The 27,264-nt window shown below is 48.4% G+C and overlaps 1 protein-coding gene across 1 annotated transcript in view; it reads right to left on the bottom strand.

Moving 5' to 3' along the window:
- Positions 1-27,264, bottom strand: part of LOC134539557 (phosphatidylinositol 4-phosphate 3-kinase C2 domain-containing subunit beta) — a 162,935-nt gene that overhangs the window by 62,913 nt on the left and 72,758 nt on the right. The window contains exons 15-22 of the mRNA XM_063381696.1: positions 26,534-26,722; positions 23,922-24,147; positions 22,785-22,931; positions 22,024-22,269; positions 9,369-9,498; positions 6,795-6,950; positions 2,023-2,173; positions 222-378 (exon numbers count right to left, since the gene is read on the bottom strand). Of these exons, the coding sequence (XP_063237766.1) occupies positions 222-378; positions 2,023-2,173; positions 6,795-6,950; positions 9,369-9,498; positions 22,024-22,269; positions 22,785-22,931; positions 23,922-24,147; positions 26,534-26,722 (1,402 nt within the window). The remainder of the gene's footprint in view (positions 1-221; positions 379-2,022; positions 2,174-6,794; positions 6,951-9,368; positions 9,499-22,023; positions 22,270-22,784; positions 22,932-23,921; positions 24,148-26,533; positions 26,723-27,264) is intronic.

Here is a 27,264-nt window from a genome sequence, read left to right as displayed (position 1 = left end):
CCATTCACTGACATATTTGTGTTAAAAACTTGCTTGACGCAGTCTACCACAAAGTTAGGAACGTTACTCGCTGTCATAGAAAGTAGTGGAAGTGCAAACAGCGGAGGGGAGGGGGGGAGGGAGGGAGGGAGGGAGGGAGGGAGGGAGGGAGGGAGGGAGGGAGGGAGGGAGGGACGGACGGACGGACGGACGGACGGACGGACAGGACAGGACAGTCTCACCAGACAGAACAAGTTGAGCAGCAAGTTGCCGTGCTTCCTCACGACGTTGAAGGCCTGGCAGCACAGATCCACAAAGTGGTGGAACTTGGCCGACGGCTTGTCACCTCCGTTTATCACGTACGCCATGTCCGACGTCAGCACGAACGGCGTCCGGTCTCTGCCAAAGGAAAAACAAAACAATTAATTTCAAATCATGGCCAAGCGAAAATAAGACTACGTATTACTATTTACGAGAACTTGTCCAACGGCGCGGATACTTGCGTCTCACTAGCTCCGAGAGAGAGAGAGACGGATGAGAGGGGCTCAACTGTTGAGTCGTGTGCATTCTTACGGAAAACAGCTGTGATTTTCAACAGCACAGGACTACTCGAACCTATTGTTATATTCAATAAGGAATTCTACTGTTTGGCACCACTCGAGCTGCTCATGTTCAGATTCCGGCTGATATCTCGGCCATGAGGTCACATACTGCGCTGCTAGTGTTTATAGTTCGCTGAGAGTTTACGCTGACTGTCCAGATTAACTTCAGTACAGTTCTTCCTGCTATCAAGCAGGCACTTTTCATGTTGTTTTTTTAAAAAATAAAGATGCTCATCTGTATTTTTCTTTCTAATAGAGCAGCTTATTAGAATTTGTTGGAAATACCATTGGACTGTTTTCTTTGGTCTTTAATTTTATTTAATTACTTATTTAACATTTGTCACATGCCTACGAAGGATTTTCAAACCTTGGTAGTAGGCACAGAACAGTGATAATAATAAACATAGCAACACAGTAAACACAGGAATAATGATAGAACAAGACAAAAATAAAAATAACACCACGAACACCACATAATAAACAAGTACTAATACAAGATACAAAAAAAAGTAAAAAAAAAAAAGGGCTGGTACTGCAAAGCAGGCAACAAAAACAAGCAGATAAACTCAACATTACAAAATCATGGTTAACACTATTCAGACAAAAAACGAAATAAATATCAATGTAGAGAAGAAATGCATAGAATATAATTTGTTGCTAATATAATATAAGAATAAAAATAAATCTCTATTAAATTTTTTGTATCTCTAAAAGTTAGAATTTTATTGGAAAAATCTCACACAACCTGCTGTGGTGCTGTTTTGTACTTTTTTTCAGTCTACCTCTTGTAGGTTCGTACCTTTTACTTTTATGGGCTGTCAACTATAGGCAGAGCTTAGTCGAAAAACTAGATACTTTTGCCTCTGAACTGCATCACTTATGCCCCTTTTGACTGCCTTCTGAAGTGACAAGGGCATGACAGATGAGGCAGGATGACACTTTGTAATGTTTGTAAGGAGGAGGAAGAGAGATAGTGGTCCTTTCCACTTCCTTCTTCTCCACTTCTCTGTGGCTGTTCGCGATACATTATTTACTTCTTCATAAAGTTGCTTTCTCTTCCCTACTGCAGGTGCAACTTGCTGGTTAAAACAAGCCGTGTAAATCACTCGTACGGTCAAAAAAAGGCACCAGAAAAGCTCTCGTAAATACATACTGCCAAACCAGAAAGAAGCAAGTATTCAGTATGCAGTACATATTTTTTCTGCTCCTTTAGTATTAAATGAAGTAAGTTAAGACATTTATGAAATTTAATTTCTGTGAAGCTATTTAAAGCTTAGTATTTTAAAATTCTAAGTCAACTAATTAAAGTGCACATAAAATAAAACTACCTTGCTTTTTGTTGCAAATTTTTTTTTTTTTTAAAAACTAACTTCATCTATCTGATGACAGTATTATATACCTACATAATAACAACAAAGACAAACGAAAAAAATGCACATACCGCTTGAAGTTGCCAAACATCTGAGCGTCACCCAGAAACTTGCCGAAGTCTATGTGGAACAAGTGGCCAGATGTCTTCAGCATGATGTTGTCATTGTGCCTGTCGCAGATGCCCAGGATGTACGTCGCCACGCTGTAGCCGGCACATGATGCTGAAAACACAGAAACACATGCACTGTAAGCCTGTGTGAGTACCAGTTTTTTTTTAAATTCAATACAATTTTAACACAAATATCAAAATACCAATACAAATATAAATACCAAATTTTGAGTATCTTTTTAGTTTAAAAGTGATATTTCAAAAATACTTGTACATAAGAGCACCCCTCAACCGGAATCATTGGGGGGAGGTCTATTCCGGTTATGGGAAAATTCCGGGTAAGGGGAGTTGCGGTAGGGAGGCAAAGAAAAAAGCCATTACATGCTGCACATATTAACTTACATGTATAGCCAAAGTTGTACTGCAAATATTTTCCACAGTTATAAAACCATACAATAAAAAATATGTAGATCTACATACGTACTGTTTTCAAAACGTGCCGGGTCATAAAACTCTGGGCTGGTTGAATTACCTTCATTCCAGCAAGCTGGTGTTTCTTATCTCTGTGGGAGGGTACGTGCATGAGTGAAGAGGATGAAAAAGAGGGTTCGGGGGAGGTAGTAGGACTACAGCTGCAGTGTTGTGTTACTTCTGTGTTGACGTGCTAGTGATTCACACTTCCTGGAGAGTGTATAGTCACTGCCACACACAGTTTACATTTCACATACACAAGAATATCACTTCAAGCATCTCGTTTAGAAACACAGAGATAGAGAAATACAGGTAAATGTAGACTGTTTAACCATATATTAACGTATAAATATGTACATAATACATATTTGTACACTAAATTATTGTCTAAAAACAGAAAGCATCACACGTTGGAAGTAAATGTTACTGGCTATCACGTGTGTCAGCGTGTATAGTGGGAGTCGGTGTACATACTCTCGGGCCGGCCGGAATTTTCCGTTTACTTGACATAGTGAAACAATGAAACTACTAATAGCATAAACATCTTTATAGTAATTCACGTTCGACACAAAAACCAGCGGTGTATTTACGCAATGCGCAGGAAAGACTGGCTATAATTAGATTTCTGACAGACGTGCGCGCGCGCGCCTACAAGACTTGTACAGTCAGTCAAAAGCAAAAACGCCTCGTTCCAGTGCGGAAATGTTTAGGAAATGTTTTTTAATGTTTTAATTTTTTTTGGAAAATTAGTTCCGGATATCGTGAGTTCCATTTGTGGGAATTACGGTTGAGGGGTGCTCTACTGTACATGTTTTCAAGCTATTTCAGTGATATTTCATATTAATGGATATAAATATTTAAAAAATTACAATAAACAAATAAAATTTTCAAATATTTACAGATAATTTTGCAGTGGTTGCAAACTGCTTACTGTTTAATTTTTTTTCAACTAATCATAATAATTTCAGATAGAAAATTTTTTTTTTGTCATCTGAAATTTACCCATTGTATTTTAACTGTGCCCATTTTGAAATAAAATACATACATATAATAGGTAGCTAAATATCAGGCATGTTGATATATGTATTACCCGCATACGGATTGCAGATTTTACGCTAATTGTTTTGTTTGATAAAGTGTACTGCGACTCATTTCAATTTTGGGTAAAAAAAAATGAACATTGTACTGTTGTGGTTGACTATGCTTAAGTAACTTGCCTGTATTGGGTTTTAATGCACATGTCACGAGTAAATATAATTTGTATAATTAAAATATCTCAGCAAAGAGTGTAAAACATCATGAACTGCACCGTTAAGCTACGCCTGCCACCTGCCGCCAATAAGTGATGTGGCTGTCTGCCACCAGGCTCTGCGCTCAGCAAGAAGGGGAGAAGTGAGTGAGTGAGTGAGTGAGTGAGTGAGTGAGTGAGTGAGTGAGTGAGTGAGTGAGTGAGTGAGTGAGTGAGTGAGTGAGTGTGTTCATGTGGCCACGCAACAGTGCTTATGGTTCTCCTCTCACCGTCGTGAACTGGCACCATACACAAATATCACGTCTATCTCGACAGGTTTTTGTGACGCAACTGTGTCCGAATATTGTTTTTTGTTGACATTTCCCATGCTTTCTACTGCAACATGACAAAACTGCTGTAAAGGGCGTGCTTGTTTTTTATTGAACAAACTGACAAAAAAAAATACATGGAAATAGCTTGCGGTCTTTTCTCTTGGGGAAGACGGGAAGGGAAACTAGGGTATAAAAAATAGCATTATTTTTCTTTGTATTTTTTGATAGATATGTGTACAGGAAGGAGGAGGAAGGAAGTAAGGACCATAAAGGATGAAGCGGGGATAGATGAAGGACATCAGTGCCGGCAATAAGCTGAGACACAAACCTTAAAGATATCACTTGTATTCTACTGGAGACAGTCACATGGTGCAACTCATATTCGAGGGTAACCCTTATGGTGAAAAGTTAGATTCCCCCCCCCCCCCCCCCCCAAAAAAATTAACGGTGCCACCGATACAACGTGGAGACCCTTTTGCGGGTAATTACAAGTTAATATTGTAATTGTGAAACAATGCCTGTGACGTCACCGAATTCCACTAGGTCTGCCAACCATCGCTCGTCGGTTCTGCCATTTCCCGCCAGATAGCAACACGTCCCTGTCTCGAGTACACCTACTCAACATCAAGGTCGATAGTTACACTGGGCGATATGCGACCACTTCACTACACTTTGAATACAATCAAAATTTCCTTTATAGGAGCAGATTTTTTTTTAAACAAAATTTTACATCAATAATAATTTATTCATTTTGATATTTGAAATCTCACAATTTGTACAGGCCTAATACACTGTGATTCTCATTATCTTAAACTTACTGTAAAAACAAAGAAGTTGGGAAGTGCTATTTTAAATGAAGGAAAATATATTTCTTTAAGCAGGAAAAAAAATGGTCTTTCAAGGAAACTGGACTCTGCCATTTACTTTTCCCCAAAATTAAAGCCCCGACTCACTCATCATGTCGGTTATTTAATTTTCTTGTAATTTCTTTTATTTGAGGGCTTTTCCTGTACATTTATTCCCGTTCTTCCTCCATCGGTGTTGTATCACGAATCTTCTCATCACATATTTACTTATTGTTATTTTTGGCTGTAAACTGTCACACAAGAGTTCTTACTTACTAAAACTTGCGTGACTTTTTTTTCCCCAGCTATTAGATTATATTTAGTAAACATCTTTTGAGAAAATTTGAGACAAAAATAAACTGTAAAAAAGTTATAGAAATAAATTTACAAAAAAAGCACTGTAATATTAGTAATTCAAATAAAATGAAACAACCAACTTGGCGAGTGAGTACAGTTTCAGTTTTATATTTTATGTCTACAGCTAGCATGTAACCTGGCATTTAAAGTAGCCTTGGACACTTAATGTTGTCAACATTAGCAAACTAGAGTTAAAATTATTACTAATACAGTTTAATTTGCACCAGTCAAAATATCCAGTTATTTTCTGCCTCTGGTTTAAGATTGTCACCCGTTAGTATCAGTCTTTGATGATGTACTAAAGCATGGGAAGATATTATCTAGACCAGTGATCGCGAACCTTTAATGGTAAATGTGCCATTTTTTATGAGAAAAATAATAATTTGGCTATGACGTACCATCAAATAAGCTAGACTTAGTGATTATAATACTAATAATAATGGATAAAAATAAAAGTAGCTGCTATTAACTTAAAAACTCTTTATTTGCAACTCAAAATTTGTACAGTAATTGAAATGTTTACTATTTTATGTTTACTTAAATAAAAGAAAAGGTTAGTGTGATTTCTGCTGTTGCAAATTAGATGCTAAATATCTTATATAAGGCTCATACTTTGTCTTTATTGCATTGATTAATCATGCCATATTTCTCAGTCCACCAAAATTGAAAGTCTCCTCGACACTTATCTTGCAGTTTTTGTTTTTTTAGCAAACTAGTCATGGCTAAGGATACTTTAAAAAATGTTGAAAAATGTAGTTGCAGTTGACGACATACAAGCAAAAACAAATGAAGATTGAGACAACCAAAGTGAGCGCTAACTGTTAACATTCTGACACCGATACAAAGGTCACATGACATCAAATATAACCAAAAAAAATTTATTTTTATTTTTTCAATCTACTGTAATTATTGTCGTGCCTGAATTATTTTGTCACGTACCAACACCGGCATAATTACATTGCTTCGCCGACCGTGATCCAGACTCTCTCATACCAGCATTTCAGTAAACAACTCAAAATTTAAATTAAAGATAATGATAAATCCAATATGACAAAGCCTAATACCCCTTTAACGTACTATTTCAAATTTTTGCAAATTATATAGAGCATACATTACAATTTCCAGTGCCAAATTCTAATTTTGCAAAATCAATTTTGAACGGAATAACATCTTACACTTTCTTAGCACCACACCTTAAAATTTTTTTTTAAATATAAAATATGTACTCCAGGGGGTGGAAATGAGTAAGATTTTTTTTTTAAGTTCCAATAATATATTTGGATTTCAAACAAATAAATCTGTCATTTATAAATCAGATGTAACATAAAAGTACATTATACTGAATTTCAAATTTTAATGTGGCGACCACGGGAATATGTTTTATGTTTAATAATGAGGTACCGACATAGTACCCACAACATCCGAGTCACGACCTCAGCCATCAGTCACCCGGCACCCTGGTACGTCCGTTGCACGAGGACACGGCAAACACCGCCGTACCTGTGAAGTTCTCCACCGCCCGCTCGTACTCCAGCGTGGAAGGGTTGTGCTTGGCCAGCCACTCTGCTATTGGCCGGTCCTTGAACGAGCCGGTGAGCCCCAGCTCCACCTGGATCTTCCTCAGCGTCTCCGCATTCGTCACCATCTCGATCATGCCTGCCCAATCACGACGGTGCACTTGATGGAAGAACAAGTTCTCAAGCAGACCTGTTACGTGTGGCTGGGCTATGTCAGTGCATGTGGCTATTACAATGGTATCTGTATCTGTATCAAAAGAATTTTTATCACTGACAAACACCATTTCCAATTTGAATAAACAAATATTTGTTTCATTCATTCAATAATATTACTGAACGACCTCGATTTTACACCGAGTAGGTACATCATGTTTTATGTAGGACATTAACTACATTTCCTATTTTTTTTCTACAGTACACCAAATTGTGCTGATATCAGGCTAAATATAACACGAATTCTTGTACAAAAAATCAAAATGATCAGTGTTTCAACAATAAACATTAAAATAAATTTATGTTACGACACTCTTAGATGTTACCTGCTTAACAGCTGAACTTTATATTGTTTAAGGGGAGAAGACATCTTAGATTCTTAGGAGTTAGGGCATAAACAAACTTAAAAGTTAATTGTAAGAAATTCATCTTTGTTAAGGCAGATAGTACATGGATATAAACAGAGACGATATAACAGTGATTGGTAAAATTATATTTCTGTTGTAGTCATTCTTCGAAGTGAACTAAATACTAAACCCCAATGATTTCCCAGAAAAAAAAAATTAGTCTTAAAACAAATCAATGACCATTTCCGGCATACCAATCTTTTATATTCTATGTGACTATGCCTTAATTAGGTAAAATGTTGAAATAAATTCAATGATTAATCACTGAGCTAGTGTGAAGTGAACCACAGCAGGGACTAAAGCAGTACTTCAGGTACTGGGTGTTCCCCAAATGATACACTTGACACATGTGGTAAGCTTCTGGTTATCATTCGCTACACTAGTTTTTGTGATCATGCTTCGTGATATTGCCATGTCTCCGCGAAGCAGTGTCACGTGTATTGAGATAACTTCCAAGTATTAGTCCAACGCAATTATTCTATGTAGTTGATTTCTCAGTTACTATAAATTAAACTTGTGATTTAATGTTTGCTAGCATCTTGCACTGCCAACTTTATAAGTGAAATAAGCATTTAAATATTTTTTGTAGTTTTAATCTAGGAAGGTGTGAAAACATAGTTCTTTTTATACGAAGCACGTACCTGTATTTCACAGTCCGCGGGATTCTCAATTGGCAGAGGCACTTTAAATACTCACAAACAAACGTACACACAGTCGAATGTTTCTGTAATGACATCTGTGGATGTGGTTACACGTGCCAAATGCAGAACTGCTGAGGCCTAATTTCAAAACAGTACTTACTTAAAAAAAGCCTCGTACAAAACTGAATTCGTGGGTTGATCGTGTTGTGTGATGATGACACATATGTCGCTGTTGCATGCAGTCTGTACACATCCTGTTTATGCATCTCCCCCCACCCCTCCCGGACAAGTAACTGCGAATGAAAAAAAATTCAATTCCTAAATTACATGGAATTAATTTTTCATACAAAGAAAAAGCTAACTATGAAATAGTTTTTTATCAGTTTCAATTGCAGCTATAGCCCCTCAATGTACATTATATTTAAACACACCCTCCAAAGATCTACCAGTTTTAAAGAACCAGAGGAAATGAATTGTGGGCAAACACTTATTCTTACAGGAGTTATTTGCTGCAAATATTCCAGACTGCATCCGCCCCAGAAGTTTTAATTTAAACTGAGCCTTGAAATTTTGAGTTTAAATCAAAACTTAAAATGATTTTGCTCCCGAAAGTGTGAATTTAGATACCTCCAAACAACATGTAAACCATAAGATATATTTTTAAATGTTACGAAGGAAAATTTTCAGAAAGTACACCTTGATTTTATGCAATCGGTTTGTACTATTTTATTTCACTGTTTTTTTTTTTTTTCTCTCTTCTCAATCCCGTCCTGATTCCTGAGGGAAAAATTAATTTCCGCTGAAAAATTACCTGAATTGAAAAATCAATTTCTGCACAACCCTACTTGTTCATGCATGCGTGAATATTTGCTTGACCTAGAAACTTTTTCTCTTTTCATCATGTTGACCTATTCGTAGTGCTTGGCATTGTGGGTAAAAAAAAAAACTGGGAGTTTAGCAAGATGGCGGTGTGTGTCAGTGATTTGTGTTTAGTTGTGGTGAAAATAAAACAACCTTATCCGGCAAATGTGTTGTTGAGTTTATACATCAAAACACTACTTGCAACTCAAATAGTACACTGTGAAAATTTTTAATTTTAAACATGTTTATTTATTTGATGTACCGTACTCAAATGTTTATAATGAACGAGAGAGAAAATATTTAATCGCGGAGGGGAGGGTGTCCACACGTTTGCGGTGATAGCCTCGTGTGTGATTGTCGAGCCCACCACTGTCGTCGGGCACGAACGAATGAAACGAGGAAGCGCGAGGAAGGGGGGAAGGGGGGAAGCCGCACCTCTCTTGTGGCCGGTCGGGACGCAGGAGAAGGTCACCATCTTGAGGTCGAGTCCCTCCTTCAGCCAGAGCTTGTCCATTATCCGCACCATCTGCAGCACCAGCATGTCCTGCTGCAGGTCGTCCCCCACCTACGCCAGGCATGCCAACCCCTGCTCACATGTCCTCCGCCCGGCCGGGCCGCCAACCCCTGCACCCTCGCACATCACTCATCATCAGGCATCCGCTTCAAATAACCTCATTGAATGACAAATATTGGTTGTCTCTAAAGTCGGTTTACGAACGATAGTTCAACGTGACGTCATAACAAAACATTGATGAAATGATTGCATACTTTTATGAATACAATTGAATCATTTTTATTGAATTAATCACTATTTCGTATGGATACAAAGAAGGAGTGAAATGAAATCTACAATTTAATTGATGAATTTACTTTTATTTGCACTCATTAATTCAAATATGTTTATTACTTTAACGAAGAGAATATTTTAAATATAACTTTTATACGTGCTTGCTATTTAACTTTTTCCAATCTGTGTTATTCTGTTAAGGATAGGGAAACGAATGGGAGTGTTTCAAGTTTAATGTGCCTCGAAAAAGTCAAATCCATGGTTGTTCCAATCGAGTGGAAGAGAGAAAGTTGCGGCGCAAGCGTACAATGAGCGTAACGGGACACAGCGTAACGGGATAATGTGTGCAATGGGACACTTTTTCGTGCGTGCAGCCGATGTTCATCGATTTATTAGACGGTGTCACGTCAAAACAAAATATTAATTTAACTAAAAAAATTATTTTTTATTTATGTATATTTTTTTGTAACATATCTATCAACAGTAATGAATTTTTTTTCCCCGATGGTCGCGGCACTCATACAATCTACACAAAAACAAGCTAAACATAGCACACTGGACGATAGACATACAATTGGACAGCACAAACAGAGAATCTAGTACTACACTGATCGAAATAAAACTAAAATACTACTACCATACCTATAAAATGTTAACACAAAACTAAGGAAATTAAAATACTAGCTATTGATTGAGTTATATTATTTATATTTTATTTCTAATTTTGTTTCTGTTTTTAATACACCATTTACTTAGAAAGATACAGCACGTTCTCCTAAATTATTGAAGTTTGTTATTAATCTATATAAAATGCCATTCTTATTGTGAACTGGAGGCTGTGAGTGACTATTAAACTGCAGTAATCTCGGACAATCTGATTCCACTTTACAAAAGTGCATGAAAACACTTATTTTTAAAGTTAATAAAAAATAACCGTAACTATAATTATTTTAATTGAAAAATACAAAGAAACTGTGCTATAATTAATTATTAAAAAAATTTGGCCCAATATATATGAATTAAAGCTTCACTGATGTATGTACAGAAAAAATTGTCTTCATGAACCGACCATAAACAAAAACTGGATTACGGAATTTTGCACAAAAATAATGTTTTATTTATGCACTAAGCTTACCAACATAAATTAAATTAACGAATTTTTAAAAGTTTTATTTAATTGCCACAAAGAGCATTGCTTTGTTGCAGGTCTAAAATACGACTTAATGGCGAAATTTTTATTGTAAAAGATTTTCAATGAAAACACTGCAATGTCCCATTTTAAACCATTTAAATTCAAAATCAGTTTACAGTGGCAGATAAGTTTTAACAATCATGTCTAAAGCATGCACTATTACACATTTTAAACAAAGTTATTTCACCACTGTTTCATGAAAATGTAGGCTAAAAAAATTACAGAAACAAAAAACCAGACTATTTAAGTCATTTTAAATATGAAAAAAAATTCATTTGCTTTGTCTGACGTACCTAGTGTCATAATACATATCGGTACAGTAGCAAGAAAATAAACAAAATTTTCTACGACCATGGATTTAAGACAGAAAAAAGAATAGAACGTTTTGATTTGGACATTAAAATATGGGAGTGACTGATCCAAAAAAATGTATGAATTGATAGCCTCACTATAATAAAAGACCGTCAACTAGATTCAAATACTGTCTGTTATTTTCTTTACTTTTTATGTTTCATGTCATTAATATTTTTTTTATTTTTTTTTATTTTTATAATTATGTTACAGCGTGTCTATGCTGTAGTTTGTGTTTCTGTTCATGTTGTATTTGTTCTCTGTATTTTGTATGATTTTTTACTTATTGTTGTTTTTATGGTGCACATTCCTTGCAATCTCCCTATGGAGTGTTGATGTGCATCTAACAATATGTAATTAAATAAATGAATATATGAATTAATAAATATATATATATATAAATTTATGTGTGTAAGTATATTCAATATGGACTCCAAAACGGCTGGACCGATTTTGATGAGATTTTGAGGCAATCTTCAGATTAGCCCAGCCGGTGAGCCTGTGAAGTTTGGTAGCGATGTTTTTTTTTGGCAATTCTGTGTCATATTTCCAATACAAAATTATATACATATAAATGTTATGAACACTCCGAACGTGTCACCTTGAAGATGGCGGGCACCAGCGCGCCCGAGGGGCTGAGGAACGCCAGCCGCAGGGGCAGGGTGTTGGAGGGGAAGTAGGAGCAGCAGGCTGGGGCTGCCTCGTTGCCAGTAGGAGAGATCAGTTACCTTGAAGATGGCAGGCACCAGCGCGCCTGAAGGGCTGAGGAACGCCAGCCGCAGGGGCAGGGTGTTGGAGGGGAAGTAGGAGCAGAAGGCTGGGGCTGCCTCGTTGCCAGTAGGAGAGAGCAGTTACCTTGAAGATGGCGGGCACCAGCGCGCCCGAGGGGCTGAGGAACGCCAGCCGCAGGGGCAGGGTGTTGGAGGGGAAGTAGGAGCAGCAGGATGGGGCTGTTTCGTTGCCAGTAAGAGAGAGCAGTTACCTTGCAGATGGCGGGCACCAGCGCGCCCGAGGGGCTGAGGAACGCCAGCCGCAGGGGCAGGGTGTTGGAGGGGAAGTAGGAGCAGCTGGCTGGGGCTGTCTCGTTGCCAGTAGGAGAGAGCAGTTACCTTGAGGATGGCGGGCACCAGCGCGCCCGAGGGGCTGAGGAACGCCAGCCGCAGGGGCAGGGTGTTGGAGGGGAAGTAGGAGCAGCAGGCTGGGGCTGCCTCGTTGCCAGTAGGAGAGAGAAGTTACCTTGAAGATGGCGGGCACCAGCGCGCCCGAGGGGCTGAGGAACGCCAGCCGCAGGGGCAGGGTGTTGGAGGGGAAGTAGGAGCAGCAGGCTGGGGCTGTCTCGTTGCCAGTAGGAGAGAGCAGTTACCTTGAAGATGGCGGGCACCAGCGCGCCCGAGGGGCTGAGGAACGCCAGCCGCAGGGGCAGGGTGTTGGAGGGGAAGTAGGAGCAGCAGGCTGGGGCTGTCTCGTTGCCAGTAGGAGAGAGCAGTTACGTTGAAGATGGCCGGCACCAGCGCGCCTGAAGGGCTGAGGAACGCCAGCCGCAGGGGCAGGGTGTTGGAGGGGAAGTAGGAGCAGCAGGCTGGGGCTGTCTCGTTGCCAGTAGGAGAGAGCAGTTACCTTGAAGATGGCGGGCACCAGCGCGCCCGAGGGGCTGAGGAACGCCAGCCGCAGGGGCAGGGTGTTGGAGGGGAAGTAGGAGCAGCAGGCTGGGGCTGTCTCGTTGCCAGTAGGAGAGAGCAGTTACCTTGAAGATGGCGGGCACCAGCGCGCCCGAGGGGCTGAGGAACGCCAGCCGCAGGGGCAGGGTGTTGGAGAGGAAGTAGGAGCAGCAGGCTGGGGCTGTCTCGTTGCCAGTAGGAGAGAGCAGTTACCTTGAAGATGGCCGGCACCAGCGCGCCTGAAGGGCTGAGGAACGCCAGCCGCAGGGGCAGGGTGTTGGAGGGGAAGTAGGAGCAGCAGGCTGGGGCTGCCTCGTTGCCAGTAGGAGAGAGCAGTTACCTTGAAGATGGCGGGCACCAGCGCGCCTGAAGGGATCAGGAACGCCAGCCGCAGGGGCAGGGTGTTGGAGGGGAAGTAGGAGCAGCAGGTTGGGGCTGCCTCGTTGCCAGTAGGAGAGAGCAGTTACCTTGAAGATGGAGGGCACCAGCGCGCCCGAGGGGCTGAGGAACGCCAGCCGCAGGGGCAGGGTGTTGGAGGGGAAGTAGGAGCAGCAGGTTTGGGCTGCCTCGTTGCCAGTAGGAGAGAGCAGTTACCTTGAAGATGGCGGGCACCAGCGCGCCTGAAGGGCTGAGGAACGCCAGCCGCAGGGGCAGGGTGTTGGAGGGGAAGTAGGAGCAGCAGGCTTGGGCTGTCTCGTTGCCAGTAGGAGAGAGCAGTTACCTTGAAGATGGCCGGCACCAGCGCGCCTGAAGGGCTGAGGAACGCCAGCCGCAGGGGCAGGGTGTTGGAGGGGAAGTAGGAGCAGCAGGCTGGGGCTGCCTCGTTGCCAGTGGGAGAGAGCAGTTACCTTGAAGATGGCGGGCACCAGCGCGCCCGGGGGGCTGAGGAACGCCAGCCGCAGGGGCAGGGTGTTGGAGGGGAAGTAGGAGCAGCAGGCTGGGGCTGTCTCGTTGCCAGTAGGAGAGAGCAGTTACCTTGAAGATGGCGGGCACCAGCGCGCCCGAGGGGCTGAGGAACGCCAGCCGCAGGGGCAGGGTGTTGGAGGGGAAGTAGGAGCTGCAGGCTGGGGCTGCCTCGTTGCCAGTAGGAGAGAGCAGTTACCTTGAAGATGGCGGGCACCAGCGCGCCCGAGGGGCTGAGGAACGCCAGCCGCAGGGGCAGGGTGTTGGAGGGGAAGTAGGAGCAGCAGCCGGGGGCTGCCTCGTTGCCAGTAGAAGAGAGCAGTTACCTTGAAGATGGCAGGCACCAGCGCGCCCGAGGGGCTGAGGAACGCCAGCCGCAGGGGCAGGGTGTTGGAGGGGAAGTAGGAGCAGCAGGCTGGGGCTGTCTCGTTGCCAGTAGGAGAGAGCAGTTACCTTGAAGATGGCGGGCACCAGCGCGCCTGAAGGGCTGAGGAACGCCAGCCGCAGGGGCAGGGTGTTGGAGGGGAAGTAGGAGCAGCAGGCTGGGGCTGTCTCGTTGCCAGTAGGAGAGAGCAGTTACCTTGAAGATGGCGGGCACCAGCGCGCCCGAGGGGCGGGGAACGCCAGCCGCAGGGGCAGGGTGTTGGAGGGGAAGTAGGAGCAGCAGGCTGGGGCTGTCTTGTTGCCAGTAGGAGAGAGCAATTACCTTGAAGATGGCGGGCACCAGCGCGCCTGAAGGGCTGAGGAACGCCAGCCGCAGGGGCAGGGTGTTGGAGTGGAAGTAGGAGCAGCAGGCTGGGGCTGCCTCGTTGCCAGTAGTAGAGAGCAGTTACCTTGAAGATGGCAGGCACCAGCGCGCCCGAGGGGCTGAGGAAAGCCAGCCGCAGGGGCAGGGTGTTGGAGGGGAAGTAGGAGCAGCAGGCTGGGGCTGTCTTGTTGCCAGTAGGAGAGAGCAATTACCTTGAAGATGGCGGGCACCAGCGCGCCTGAAGGGCTGAGGAACGCCAGCCGCAGGGGCAGGGTGTTGGAGGGGAAGTAGGAGCAGCAGGCTGGGGCTGCCTCGTTGCCAGTAGGAGAGAGCAGTTACCTTGAAGATGGCGGGCACCAGCGCGCCTGAAGGGCTGAGGAACGCCAGCCGCAGGGGCAGGGTGTTGGAGGGGAAGTAGGAGCAGCAGGCTGGGGCTGTCTCGTTGCCAGTAGGAGAGAGCAGTTACCTTGAAGATGGCGGGCACCAGCGCGCCCGAGGGGCTGAGGAACGCCAGCCGCAGGGGCAGGGTGTTGGAGGGGAAGTAGGAGCAGCAGGCTGGGGCTGTCTCGTTGCCAGTAGGAGAGAGCAGTTACCTTGAAGATGGCGGGCACCAGCGCGCCCGAAGGGCTGAGGAACGCCAGCCGCAGGGGCAGGGTGTTGGAGGGGAAGTAGGAGCAGCAGGCTGGGGCTGTCTCGTTGCCAGTAGGAGAGAGCAGTTACCTTGAAGATGGCGGGCACCAGCGCGCCTGAAGGGCTGAGGAACGCCAGCCGCAGGGGCAGGGTGTTGGAGGGGAAGTAGGAGCAGCAGGCTGGGGCTGTCTCGTTGCCAGTAGGAGAGAGCAGTTACCTTGAAGATGGCGGGCACCAGCGCGCCTGAAGGGCTGAGGAACGCCAGCCGCAGGGGCAGGGTGTTGGAGGGGAAGTAGGAGCAGCAGGCTGGGGCTGTCTCGTTGCCAGTAGGAGAGAGCAGTTACCTTGAAGATGGCGGGCACCAGCGCGCCTGAAGGGCTGAGGAACGCCAGCCGCAGGGGCAGGGTGTTGGAGGGGAAGTAGGAGCAGCAGGCTGGGGCTGTCTCGTTGCCAGTAGGAGAGAGCAGTTACCTTGAAGATGGCGGGCACCAGCGCGCCCGAGGGGCTGAGGAACGCCAGCCGCAGGGGCAGGGTGTTGGAGGGGAAGTAGGAGCAGCAGGCTGGGGCTGCCTCGTTGCCAGTAGGAGAGAGCAGTTACCTTGAAGATGGCGGGCACCAGCGCGCCCGAGGGGCTGAGGAACGCCAGCCGCAGGGGCAGGGTGTTGGAGGGGAAGTAGGAGCAGCAGGCTGGGGCTGCCTCGTTGCCAGTAGAAGAGAGCAGTTACCTTGAAGATGGCGGGCACCAGCGCGCCCGAGGGGCTGAGGAAAGCCAGCCGCAGGGGCAGGGTGTTGGAGGGGAAGTAGGAGCAGCAGGCTGGGGCTGTCTTGTTGCCAGTAGGAGAGAGCAATTACCTTGAAGATGGCGGGCACCAGCGCGCCCGAGGGGCTGAGGAACGCCAGCCGCAGGGGCAGGGTGTTGGAGGGGAAGTAGGAGCAGCAGGCTGGGGCTGCCTCGATGCCAGTAGGAGAGAGCAGTTACCTTGAAGATGGCGGGCACCAGCGCGCCTGAAGGGCTGAGGAACGCCAGCCGCAGGGCCAGGGTGTTGGAGGGGAAGTAGGAGCAGCAGGCTGGGGCTGTCTCGTTGCCAGTAGGAGAGAGCAGTTACCTTGAAGATGGCGGGCACCAGCGCGCCTGAAGGGCTGAGGAACGCCAGCCGCAGGGGCAGGGTGTTGGAGGGGAAGTAGGAGCAGCAGGATGGGGCTGTCTCGTTGCCAGTAGGAGAGAGCAGTTACCTTGAAGATGGCGGGCACCAGCGCGCCTGAAGGGCTGAGGAACGCCAGCCGCAGGGGCAGGGTGTTGGAGGGGAAGTAGGAGCAGCAGGCTGGGGCTGTCTCGTTGCCAGTAGGAGAGAGCAGTTACCTTGAAGATGGCGGGCACCAGCGCGCCTGAAGGGCTGAGGAACGCCAGCCGCAGGGGCAGGGTGTTGGAGGGGAAGTAGGAGCAGCAGGCTGGGGCTGTCTCGTTGCCAGTAGGAGAGAGCAGTTACCTTGAAGATGGCGGGCACCAGCGCGCCTGAAGGGCTGAGGAACGCCAGCCGCAGGGGCAGGGTGTTGGAGGGGAAGTAGGAGCAGCAGGCTGGGGCTGTCTCGTTGCCAGTAGGAGAGAGCAGTTACCTTGAAGATGGCGGGCACCAGCGCGCCCGAGGGGCTGAGGAACGCCAGCCGCAGGGGCAGGGTGTTGGAGGGGAAGTAGGAGCAGCAGGCTGGGGCTGCCTCGTTGCCAGTAGGAGAGAGCAGTTACCTTGAAGATGGCGGGCACCAGCGCGCCCGAGGGGCTGAGGAACGCCAGCCGCAGGGGCAGGGTGTTGGAGGGGATGTAGGAGCAGCAGGCTGGGGCTGTCTCGTTGCCAGTAGGAGAGAGCAGTTACCTTGAAGATGGCGGGCACCAGCGCGCCTGAAGGGCTGAGGAACGCCAGCCGCAGGGGCAGGGTGTTGGAGGGGAAGTAGGAGCAGCAGGCTGGGGCTGTCTCGTTGCCAGTAGGAGAGAGCAGTTACCTTGAAGATGGCGGGCACCAGCGCGCCCGAGGGGCTGAGGAACGCCAGCCGCAGGGGCAGGGTGTTGGAGGGGAAGTAGGAGCAGCAGGCTGGGGCTGTCTTGTTGCCAGTAGGAGAGAGCAATTACCTTGAAGATGGCGGGCACCAGCGCGCCTGAAGGGCTGAGGAACGCCAGCCGCAGGGGCAGGGTGTTGGAGTGGAAGTAGGAGCAGCAGGCTGGGGCTGCCTCGTTGCCAGTAGTAGAGAGCAGTTACCTTGAAGATGGCAGGCACCAGCGCGCCCGAGGGGCTGAGGAAAGCCAGCCGCAGGGGCAGGGTGTTGGAGGGGAAGTAGGAGCAGCAGGCTGGGGCTGTCTTGTTGCCAGTAGGAGAGAGCAATTACCTTGAAGATGGCGGGCACCAGCGCGCCTGAAGGGCTGAGGAACGCCAGCCGCAGGGGCAGGGTGTTGGAGGGGAAGTAGGAGCAGCAGGCTGGGGCTGCCTCGTTGCCAGTAGGAGAGAGCAGTTACCTTGAAGATGGCGGGCACCAGCGCGCCTGAAGGGCTGAGGAACGCCAGCCGCAGGGGCAGGGTGTTGGAGGGGAAGTAGGAGCAGCAGGCTGGGGCTGTCTCGTTGCCAGTAGGAGAGAGCAGTTACCTTGAAGATGGCGGGCACCAGCGCGCCCGAGGGGCTGAGGAACGCCAGCCGCAGGGGCAGGGTGTTGGAGGGGAAGTAGGAGCAGCAGGCTGGGGCTGTCTCGTTGCCAGTAGGAGAGAGCAGTTACCTTGAAGATGGCGGGCACCAGCGCGCCCGAAGGGCTGAGGAACGCCAGCCGCAGGGGCAGGGTGTTGGAGGGGAAGTAGGAGCAGCAGGCTGGGGCTGTCTCGTTGCCAGTAGGAGAGAGCAGTTACCTTGAAGATGGCGGGCACCAGCGCGCCTGAAGGGCTGAGGAACGCCAGCCGCAGGGGCAGGGTGTTGGAGGGGAAGTAGGAGCAGCAGGCTGGGGCTGTCTCGTTGCCAGTAGGAGAGAGCAGTTACCTTGAAGATGGCGGGCACCAGCGCGCCTGAAGGGCTGAGGAACGCCAGCCGCAGGGGCAGGGTGTTGGAGGGGAAGTAGGAGCAGCAGGCTGGGGCTGTCTCGTTGCCAGTAGGAGAGAGCAGTTACCTTGAAGATGGCGGGCACCAGCGCGCCTGAAGGGCTGAGGAACGCCAGCCGCAGGGGCAGGGTGTTGGAGGGGAAGTAGGAGCAGCAGGCTGGGGCTGTCTCGTTGCCAGTAGGAGAGAGCAGTTACCTTGAAGATGGCGGGCACCAGCGCGCCCGAGGGGCTGAGGAACGCCAGCCGCAGGGGCAGGGTGTTGGAGGGGAAGTAGGAGCAGCAGGCTGGGGCTGCCTCGTTGCCAGTAGGAGAGAGCAGTTACCTTGAAGATGGCGGGCACCAGCGCGCCCGAGGGGCTGAGGAACGCCAGCCGCAGGGGCAGGGTGTTGGAGGGGAAGTAGGAGCAGCAGGCTGGGGCTGCCTCGTTGCCAGTAGAAGAGAGCAGTTACCTTGAAGATGGCGGGCACCAGCGCGCCCGAGGGGCTGAGGAAAGCCAGCCGCAGGGGCAGGGTGTTGGAGGGGAAGTAGGAGCAGCAGGCTGGGGCTGTCTTGTTGCCAGTAGGAGAGAGCAATTACCTTGAAGATGGCGGGCACCAGCGCGCCCGAGGGGCTGAGGAACGCCAGCCGCAGGGGCAGGGTGTTGGAGGGGAAGTAGGAGCAGCAGGCTGGGGCTGCCTCGATGCCAGTAGGAGAGAGCAGTTACCTTGAAGATGGCGGGCACCAGCGCGCCTGAAGGGCTGAGGAACGCCAGCCGCAGGGGCAGGGTGTTGGAGGGGAAGTAGGAGCAGCAGGCTGGGGCTGTCTCGTTGCCAGTAGGAGAGAGCAGTTACCTTGAAGATGGCGGGCACCAGCGCGCCTGAAGGGCTGAGGAACGCCAGCCGCAGGGGCAGGGTGTTGGAGGGGAAGTAGGAGCAGCAGGATGGGGCTGTCTCGTTGCCAGTAGGAGAGAGCAGTTACCTTGAAGATGGCGGGCACCAGCGCGCCTGAAGGGCTGAGGAACGCCAGCCGCAGGGGCAGGGTGTTGGAGGGGAAGTAGGAGCAGCAGGCTGGGGCTGTCTCGTTGCCAGTAGGAGAGAGCAGTTACCTTGTAGATGGCGGGCACCAGCGCGCCTGAAGGGCTGAGGAACGCCAGCCGCAGGGGCAGGGTGTTGGAGGGGAAGTAGGAGCAGCAGTCTGGGGCTGTCTCGTTGCCAGTAGGAGAGAGCAGTTACCTTGAAGATGGCGGGCACCAGCGCGCCTGAAGGGCTGAGGAACGCCAGCCGCAGGGGCAGGGTGTTGGAGGGGAAGTAGGAGCAGCAGGCTGGGGCTGTCTCGTTGCCAGTAGGAGAGAGCAGTTACCTTGAAGATGGCGGGCACCAGCGCGCCCGAGGGGCTGAGGAACGCCAGCCGCAGGGGCAGGGTGTTGGAGGGGAAGTAGGAGCAGCAGGCTGGGGCTGCCTCGTTGCCAGTAGGAGAGAGCAGTTACCTTGAAGATGGCGGGCACCAGCGCGCCCGAGGGGCTGAGGAACGCCAGCCGCAGGGGCAGGGTGTTGGAGGGGAAGTAGGAGCAGCAGGCCGGGGCTGTCTCGTTGCCAGTAGGAGAGAGCAGTTACCTTGTAGATGGCGGGCACCAGCGCGCCTGAAGGGCTGAGGAACGCCAGCCGCAGGGGCAGGGTGTTGGAGGGGAAGTAGGAGCAGCAGGCTGGGGCTGTCTCGTTGCCAGTAGGAGAGAGCAGTTACCTTTAAGATGGCGGGCACCAGCGCGCCTGAAGGGCTGAGGAACGCCAGCCGCAGGGGCAGGGTGTTGGAGGGGAAGTAGGAGCAGCAGGCTGGGGCTGTCTCGTTGCCAGTATGAGAGAGCAGTTACCTTGAAGATGGCGGGCACCAGCGCGCCTGAAGGGCTGAGGAACGCCAGCCGCAGGGGCAGGGTGTTGGAGGGGAAGTAGGAGCAGCAGGCTGGGGCTGTCTCGTTGCCAGTAGGAGAGAGCAGTTACCTTGAAGATGGCGGGCACCAGCGCGCCTGAAGGGCTGAGGAACGCCAGCCGCAGGGGCAGGGTGTTGGAGAGGAAGTAGGAGCAGCAGGCTGGGGCTGTCTCGTTGCCAGTAGGAGAGAGCAGTTACCTTGAAGATGGCGGGCACCAGCGCGCCTGAAGGGCTGAGGAACGCCAGCCGCAGGGGCAGGGTGTTGGAGGGGAAGTAGGAGCAGCAGGCTGGGGCTGTCTCGTTGCCAGTAGGAGAGAGCAGTTACCTTGAAGATGGCGGGCACCAGCGCGCCTGAAGGGCTGAGGAACGCCAGCCGCAGGGGCAGGGTGTTGGAGGGGAAGTAGGAGCAGCAGGCTGGGGCTGTCTCGTTGCCAGTAGGAGAGAGCAGTTACCTTGAAGATGGCGGGCACCAGCGCGCCCGAGGGGCTGAGGAACGCCAGCCGCAGGGGCAGGGTGTTGGAGGGGAAGTAGGAGCAGCAGGCTGGGGCTGTCTCGTTGCCAGTAGGAGAGAGCAGTTACCTTGAAGATGGCGGGCACCAGCGCGCCTGAAGGGCTGAGGAACGTCAGCCGCAGGGGCAGGGTGTTGGAGGGGAAGTAGGAGCAGCAGGCTGGGGCTATCTCGTTGCCAGTAGGAGAGAGCAGTTACCTTGAAGATGGCGGGCACTAGCGCGCCTGAAGGGCTGAGGAACGCCAGCCGCAGGGGCAGGGTGTTGGAGGGGAAGTAGGAGCAGCAGGCTGGGGCTGTCTCGTTGCCAGTAGGAGAGAGCAGTTACCTTGAGGATGGCGGGCACCAGCGCGCCTGAAGGGCTGAGGAACGCCAGCCGCAGGGGCAGGGTGTTGGAGGGGAAGTAGGAGCAGCAGGCTGGGGCTGTCTCGTTGCCAGTAGGAGAGAGCAGTTACCTTGAGGATGGCGGGCACCAGCGCGCCTGAAGGGCTGAGGAACGCCAGCCGCAGGGGCAGGGTGTTGGAGGGGAAGTAGGAGCAGCAGGCTGGGGCTGTCTCGTTGCCAGTAGGAGAGAGCAGTTACCTTGAAGATGGCGGGCACCAGCGCGCCTGAAGGGCTGAGGAACGCCAGCCGCAGGGGCAGGGTGTTGGAGGGGAAGTAGGAGCAGCAGGCTGGGGCTGTCTCGTTGCCAGTAGGAGAGAGCAGTTACCTTGAAGATGGCGGGCACCAGCGCGCCTGAAGGGCTGAGGAACGCCAGCCGCAGGGGCAGGGTGTTGGAGGGGAAGTAGGAGCAGCAGGCTGGGGCTGTCTCGTTGCCAGTAGGAGAGAGCAGTTACCTTGAAGATGGCGGGCACCAGCGCGCCTGAAGGGCTGAGGAACGCCAGCCGCAGGGGCAGGGTGTTGGAGGGGAAGTAGGAGCAGCAGGCTGGGGCTGTCTCGTTGCCAGTAGGAGAGAGCAGTTACCTTGAAGATGGCGGGCACCAGCGCGCCTGAAGGGCTGAGGAACGCCAGCCGCAGGGGCAGGGTGTTGGAGGGGAAGTAGGAGCAGCAGGATGGGGCTGTCTCGTTGCCAGTAGGAGAGAGCAGTTACCTTGAAGATGGCGGGCACCAGCGCGCCCGAGGGGCTGAGGAACGCCAGCCGCAGGGGCAGGGTGTTGGAGGGGAAGTAGGAGCAGCAGGCTGGGGCTGTCTCGTTGCCAGTAGGAGAGAGCAGTTACCTTGAAGATGGCGGGCACCAGCGCGCCTGAAGGGCTGAGGAACGCCAGCCGCAGGGGCAGGGTGTTGGAGGGGAAGTAGGAGCAGCAGGATGGGGCTGTCTCGTTGCCAGTAGGAGAGAGCAGTTACCTTGAAGATGGCGGGCACCAGCGCGCCCGAGGGGCTGAGGAACGCCAGCCGCAGGGGCAGGGTGTTGGAGGGGAAGTAGGAGCAGCCCCGCACCAGCAGGCCCCCCACCTCCAGGCTGGGGCTGAGCGGCAGGCAGGTGGGGGACTCGTGCAGCGCGTGGTGGATCGGCTCCAGCTCCTGCGTCAGCCTCGTCAGCCGGAGCGCCTCCTTGGTGGCCTTCACGCTCTCCGCCGCCTCGTACAGGTTCTGCCACCCACACGTTCCACGCACTAAATTTTGCTGTACGTACGTTAACGCAGAATCAAACTATTATACTCTTAGATCCGGGAAAACTTCAAAATTTTAAAGATTTAAAACAAAAAGTCGGTTTTACGGACGATAATTTAACGTGATATGGTCATAAGAAAAAAATTGATGAAAAATTGGATACTTTTTAATTTTCAAATCTTATTTACAATTTTTTTTTGCAAATTTAAATTAAATAATTTGTTTGAATATAATCACGAACAATTAGTTAAAAAGCCCGCCTTAACCTGTTTGATATTACTTATAGAAGATTTTCTCGCACGGTGGTTGGCCGGTTTTCGCACGCTCGGCTCAGGCGGAATGTGACAATGGGTCATGCTCATGCTTTTTCGTGCGTGCTGCAGGCGTTCATCGATTTATAAGACGTTATCACGTCAAAAAAATAAGTAATGAATAAACAACACTGGACGTGTGAACGAGCGACAGCTCCGGACAGTCCGAGCGACAGGACTCACCCTGACCAGCAGCTGCTGGGAGAGGAAGCGCTGGCGGAGGGCCTCCCCCGTCGTGGCCAGGAGCGCTCGCAGCATCAGCTGCAGCCGGCGGTGGTAGCGAGCCGCGCTCAGCGACGCGTCGTCCTCCCCCTGCTGCTCCGACGAGTTCTGGACGCAGACACGGACAGGCTCCTTCCATACTGCACGTCACACACTCCCGGGAAGTGTGGCCCGATCGAAACACCCACAGACTAAGTTTCTCAAGGTACGCATTAAGAAGTTTAAATTTATTATCAGAGAAAAACTGCGCCCAGTGCTAGACGAGAAAATCAAAGTGTATAATGTTTCACGAATCATGCATTTTCTACTATAATGTTTGCTTTATGCTCGAAAAACTTAATAAATTCAAAAAAAAATTTATATATCAAACTATTCCAACACAAATCACATCTCTGAAGTTTAACGCGTTAAGATTGTTTTCTTTACACTTTACGTATGTTTTTCTCTACAATCGCTGTTTTTTACATAGCTAGGATTGTATGCGAAATAAAATGGTATGTGGTGGTGGCGACGCTACGTATTTCATGCATCGAAAACATGTAACATTCGCAGTTAAATGTCAGTTGTACCTTCCTCTTGGGAAAAAAACCAAAATTTACAAAATTCTTCCATTCTTTGCCATTCTGGTGTGTTTTTTTCAGATAAACGTAGGTTAGTTCTTCTGCATGTTTCAGTTTGCATCACAGAGGTGCAGTGTATGTTCGGCCAGATACTTAAAAAAAATACGATGTCACAAGCAGGAGAAAATTATAACAGAGTTCTACTGTATCATCAGATGATAAAGTACGTTGCTCATAAATGTGTTACGAAGTAATTGCAATTCTGGCTAGTGAACACATCTTAAACAGAGAATTAACAATATTATCACTTAATCGTCCCCCAATAACTCCATCGGGTCATAAATTGGTTAGAAGTGCTGCAAGGCATCATATACGTCCCGGTCGTCATGAAGAGTGCAAAATTGTCATCGAAAAAAAAAAAAAAAAAAAAAAAAACATGTGTGCACTTGGAAGTACAAGAAGTACAAGAAGGAAATGTATTAAACCAAACTCTGACTACAAAATGACAGTGTCTCGAGCGTGAGGGAGAGGGACGCACCTGCGGGAACTGGCCGGGCAGCGCCTGCACCAGCAGCCAGTACAGGTGGTGGGCGACGCGCGGGGAGCCCAGCGAGCGGCGCAGCAGGAACTGGGCCAGCGGCGACGCCTCCCACGTCTCGCTCTTCAGCGCCTGCACCAGCTGGGGCAGCAGGTCCACCAGCTCGTCGCTGCGCGTCGCGCCGATCCACGTCACCGCCATGCGCCGCACCTCCGCGTCGGGGAAGCTGCGACCGCCCACCGCCACTCTACAGCACTCACGTCACACTGCGACCCGTGCGCACATCTTGTGGCTGGATACGTGCGTAAACAACTAACCTGTGTCGGTTTTCAATTAATGCAACTCTACCAGCAAGTATCAATTGTTTAATCAAAATATCTCAGCAGAGTTGCACGAATCTCCGTGAACAGCGCAGTGTTAGGAAGGGGGGGGGGCGCGAATAGAGAGAGAGAGAGAAAGAGAAAGAGAAAGAGAAAAAGAGAGAAAGAGAAAGAGAGAGAGAGAGTGTGTGCGCAACGGGCGCGGTGTGAAATGAAATACATCTACTATTAGCAGGAACATAACACATTTTTAAGTAAGAAATCTGAAACCTTATCAGAGATATTTGTCCTTATGATTTACAAGGAAAGTCTCCAGCTATTTAAGCTATTCGTATTAAATGTGCGACTGTAAAATGTAGAGAGGTGTCAGAAAACCAAAATGCAAAGTTACCAAAAGGATAGTTGAAATTAAAATTTGGTGACTTTGATCCCTGGTACTGTTTATTTAGAAACTTTCTTGAGACACTGGTGCCCTGACCACACTTGACAACGCAGTCTCCATACTCCACTGGCATATCAACCAACAAGCTCGTCACATAGTAACTGGATCCAGTACCCTCCGTCTCACACGGAGTCTACGATGAGAGGTCTACAATGAAAGCCAGCTGCTCTACCAAGAGAGCCACTGGTACACATGAGCTCACAATGGAGCGCTACGCTTTCCTACAGCACTGTTGTTTCTCTAGTGACGTGACACACATTTTTTTTTTTTATTAGGAATGAATTTCTTGTCGAGACGGAGGTCATTAGAGATGATAATACACTGTTAGCAAAATAAAAAAAACAGCAAAGCCTCGTTACGACCCTTTTATTATAACCTCTTTTCGAAGGAATATTGAAAAAAATTGTGTTCAGGCAATGCTTGTGACACCAGTTGCTCTTGGACATGCTAACCTCTCTGTTTCCTTTTGTCATTATGACTTGGATTTGCACAATTTGTATCTCTCTCGTTTTTGATAAATGTTTGTAAACAAATATTTATGCTATTTTGATACTCCGATTCAGTATCTTTATTTAGTTTGATGTGGTGAAGGGTTGTATAGGATACAGAATTTGCAGGATCATAAGTTTTTTTCCATCTGACATGCAAAAAATATTCCCTAAATTTTTGGGATTTTTTTTTGGGTTAACCATGGGGAGGGTTTTTATTTTACACTAAATTCAGTAATGTAAATTGAGAGAAAACTAATACAAAAAAAATCAGCTCTTTTAATTTTACACAGGAGTGTGTTACAAATACATCAGAAATGTCAGCAAACACATAAAGCTTTATAACTGTCTCTAACAGCGTAAACGCTGTACGTACTTTGTGATTAGTCTCTTTAAAAATGTGGAAAAGGAAACTTATATAAATCTCGTAAGAAAAATTCAGGTAGAAAGGAAGGAATGACTCATTTATCCTGGCATGCTACCCCATGTTTTTCGAGTGGATAATCACATCTACAGTTCGAATGCATGCACGTTACTACCACTCCAACGCTTTGACTGCCGCATGTGATGTGTATCTTGACAGCTCAGACAATTATATTTTCCCATTGGTTGACAAAAATAAAGGTCACTTGGCAGCGCAAAAAAGTTCATCCCTTTTACCCAATACACTACAAAGCTAGCTTACTGTCTGTCCCCCCCTACATTCCCCCCTCCTCCCTTCATAACATTCCATGTCTTGCCACCTCACCTGAGCGATAACAAAGCGGTGTCACTGCGGTTAACCTTCTTCACCTATCTTGTGTGGTATACAGTTAAGGAACACGTCTAATAAACTAATATTTTCCTTATGAAATCAGTGTCAAATAGACTTAGCGCACATTTAAACGTACAGTTGCCGCGTTTATGTTTGTTTTGGTGTTAGCAGTAGGTGGTCTGTTATGCTCTTCTTTTCGTAAGACGTCTGCTGTTAAGATAAATTTATATTTTATTCTGAAAACTTGTCAGCACTGTGCCGAAATCTACTGAAAAGAGACAGAAAATTTTTTTTTTGGTAGCTCTACACACAGTGAATGCAGAGGAAATACAGACATTTTTCTCTTGTAAAAAAATGCCACGGACTATGTATAAAGTAAATTATAAAAAAAAAAATTAGATCTTTGCAGTTTGTTTTTCCCCCTCATACTTAATCTCCTGTAATGATCAAATGTAAAAATTAAAATGATATATGAAACATATTGCTATCATGGTATTGGTGATGTGCCTCACACTGGACAGTTCTCAGGAGCAGTACTGTTGTACACAGTGCTCGTGAGTCGCCCCGCAAGCGACACGGAGCGGAGGCAGAGGGGAGGGAGCACGCACCAGGGCAGCAGCAGCTGCAGCGCGCCCACGGGCGGCAGCGGGCTCCAGCTGTGCAGCGTGGCGTGCAGGTCGCGCAGGCAGGCCCAGTCCCAGCTGTGGGCGGCCAGCAGCACCTTGGGCAGCGCCCCGGGCCGGTCGTGCAGGTAGTGCCTCTTCTCCCAGAGCACCTCGCGGTCCTCCACCAGCGGCCTGCGCACACGCACGCTCGCTCACACACTCCAGTCCGTGCCGTCATCCCACCACTCTCGTCGGCAACTTGTAGTTCATTTACCACATATCCACGATATTTTTAAATTACTAAGAATATGTTTAAAAAAATGTCTACAGTTTTTTTTCCCCTCCAAATTTTGGCTTGAACTGCATGTGAGATCGGTGTGCAGCATATATACGGTCAGATAAAAGAGCACTACCTATCACTTCGGTTTTGAATACTTCCTGCTTGGACACAGTGTCGATATCTTGATGAGGACAGTCGAAACTTAATTAAAACTGCTTACTTACTTACTTACTTACTTTTCGTTTTGGCCGTGAAATAGTAACAAAAAAAAAACTTGTTTATCATCGATACGCACTTAGTTCTTTTCCTGGTGAATTCAGACGCAATTATTATTATTTTGACGTGACTAATAAATGGATGAACGCCGGCGGCACGCACGAAAAAGTGTCCCACTACGGATGTCCCACTACGGATGTGTCCTATTTGCTCATTGTACGCATGCGTGGCATCTCTC

The sequence above is a fragment of the Bacillus rossius genome, chromosome 15 (assembly GCF_032445375.1).
Source record: "Bacillus rossius redtenbacheri isolate Brsri chromosome 15, Brsri_v3, whole genome shotgun sequence".
In the NCBI taxonomy this organism is placed as follows: Eukaryota; Metazoa; Arthropoda; class Insecta; order Phasmatodea; family Bacillidae; genus Bacillus; species Bacillus rossius.
The sequence above is the reverse complement of the archived record's forward strand: the minus strand, read 5'-3'. Positions and strand labels throughout refer to the sequence as shown.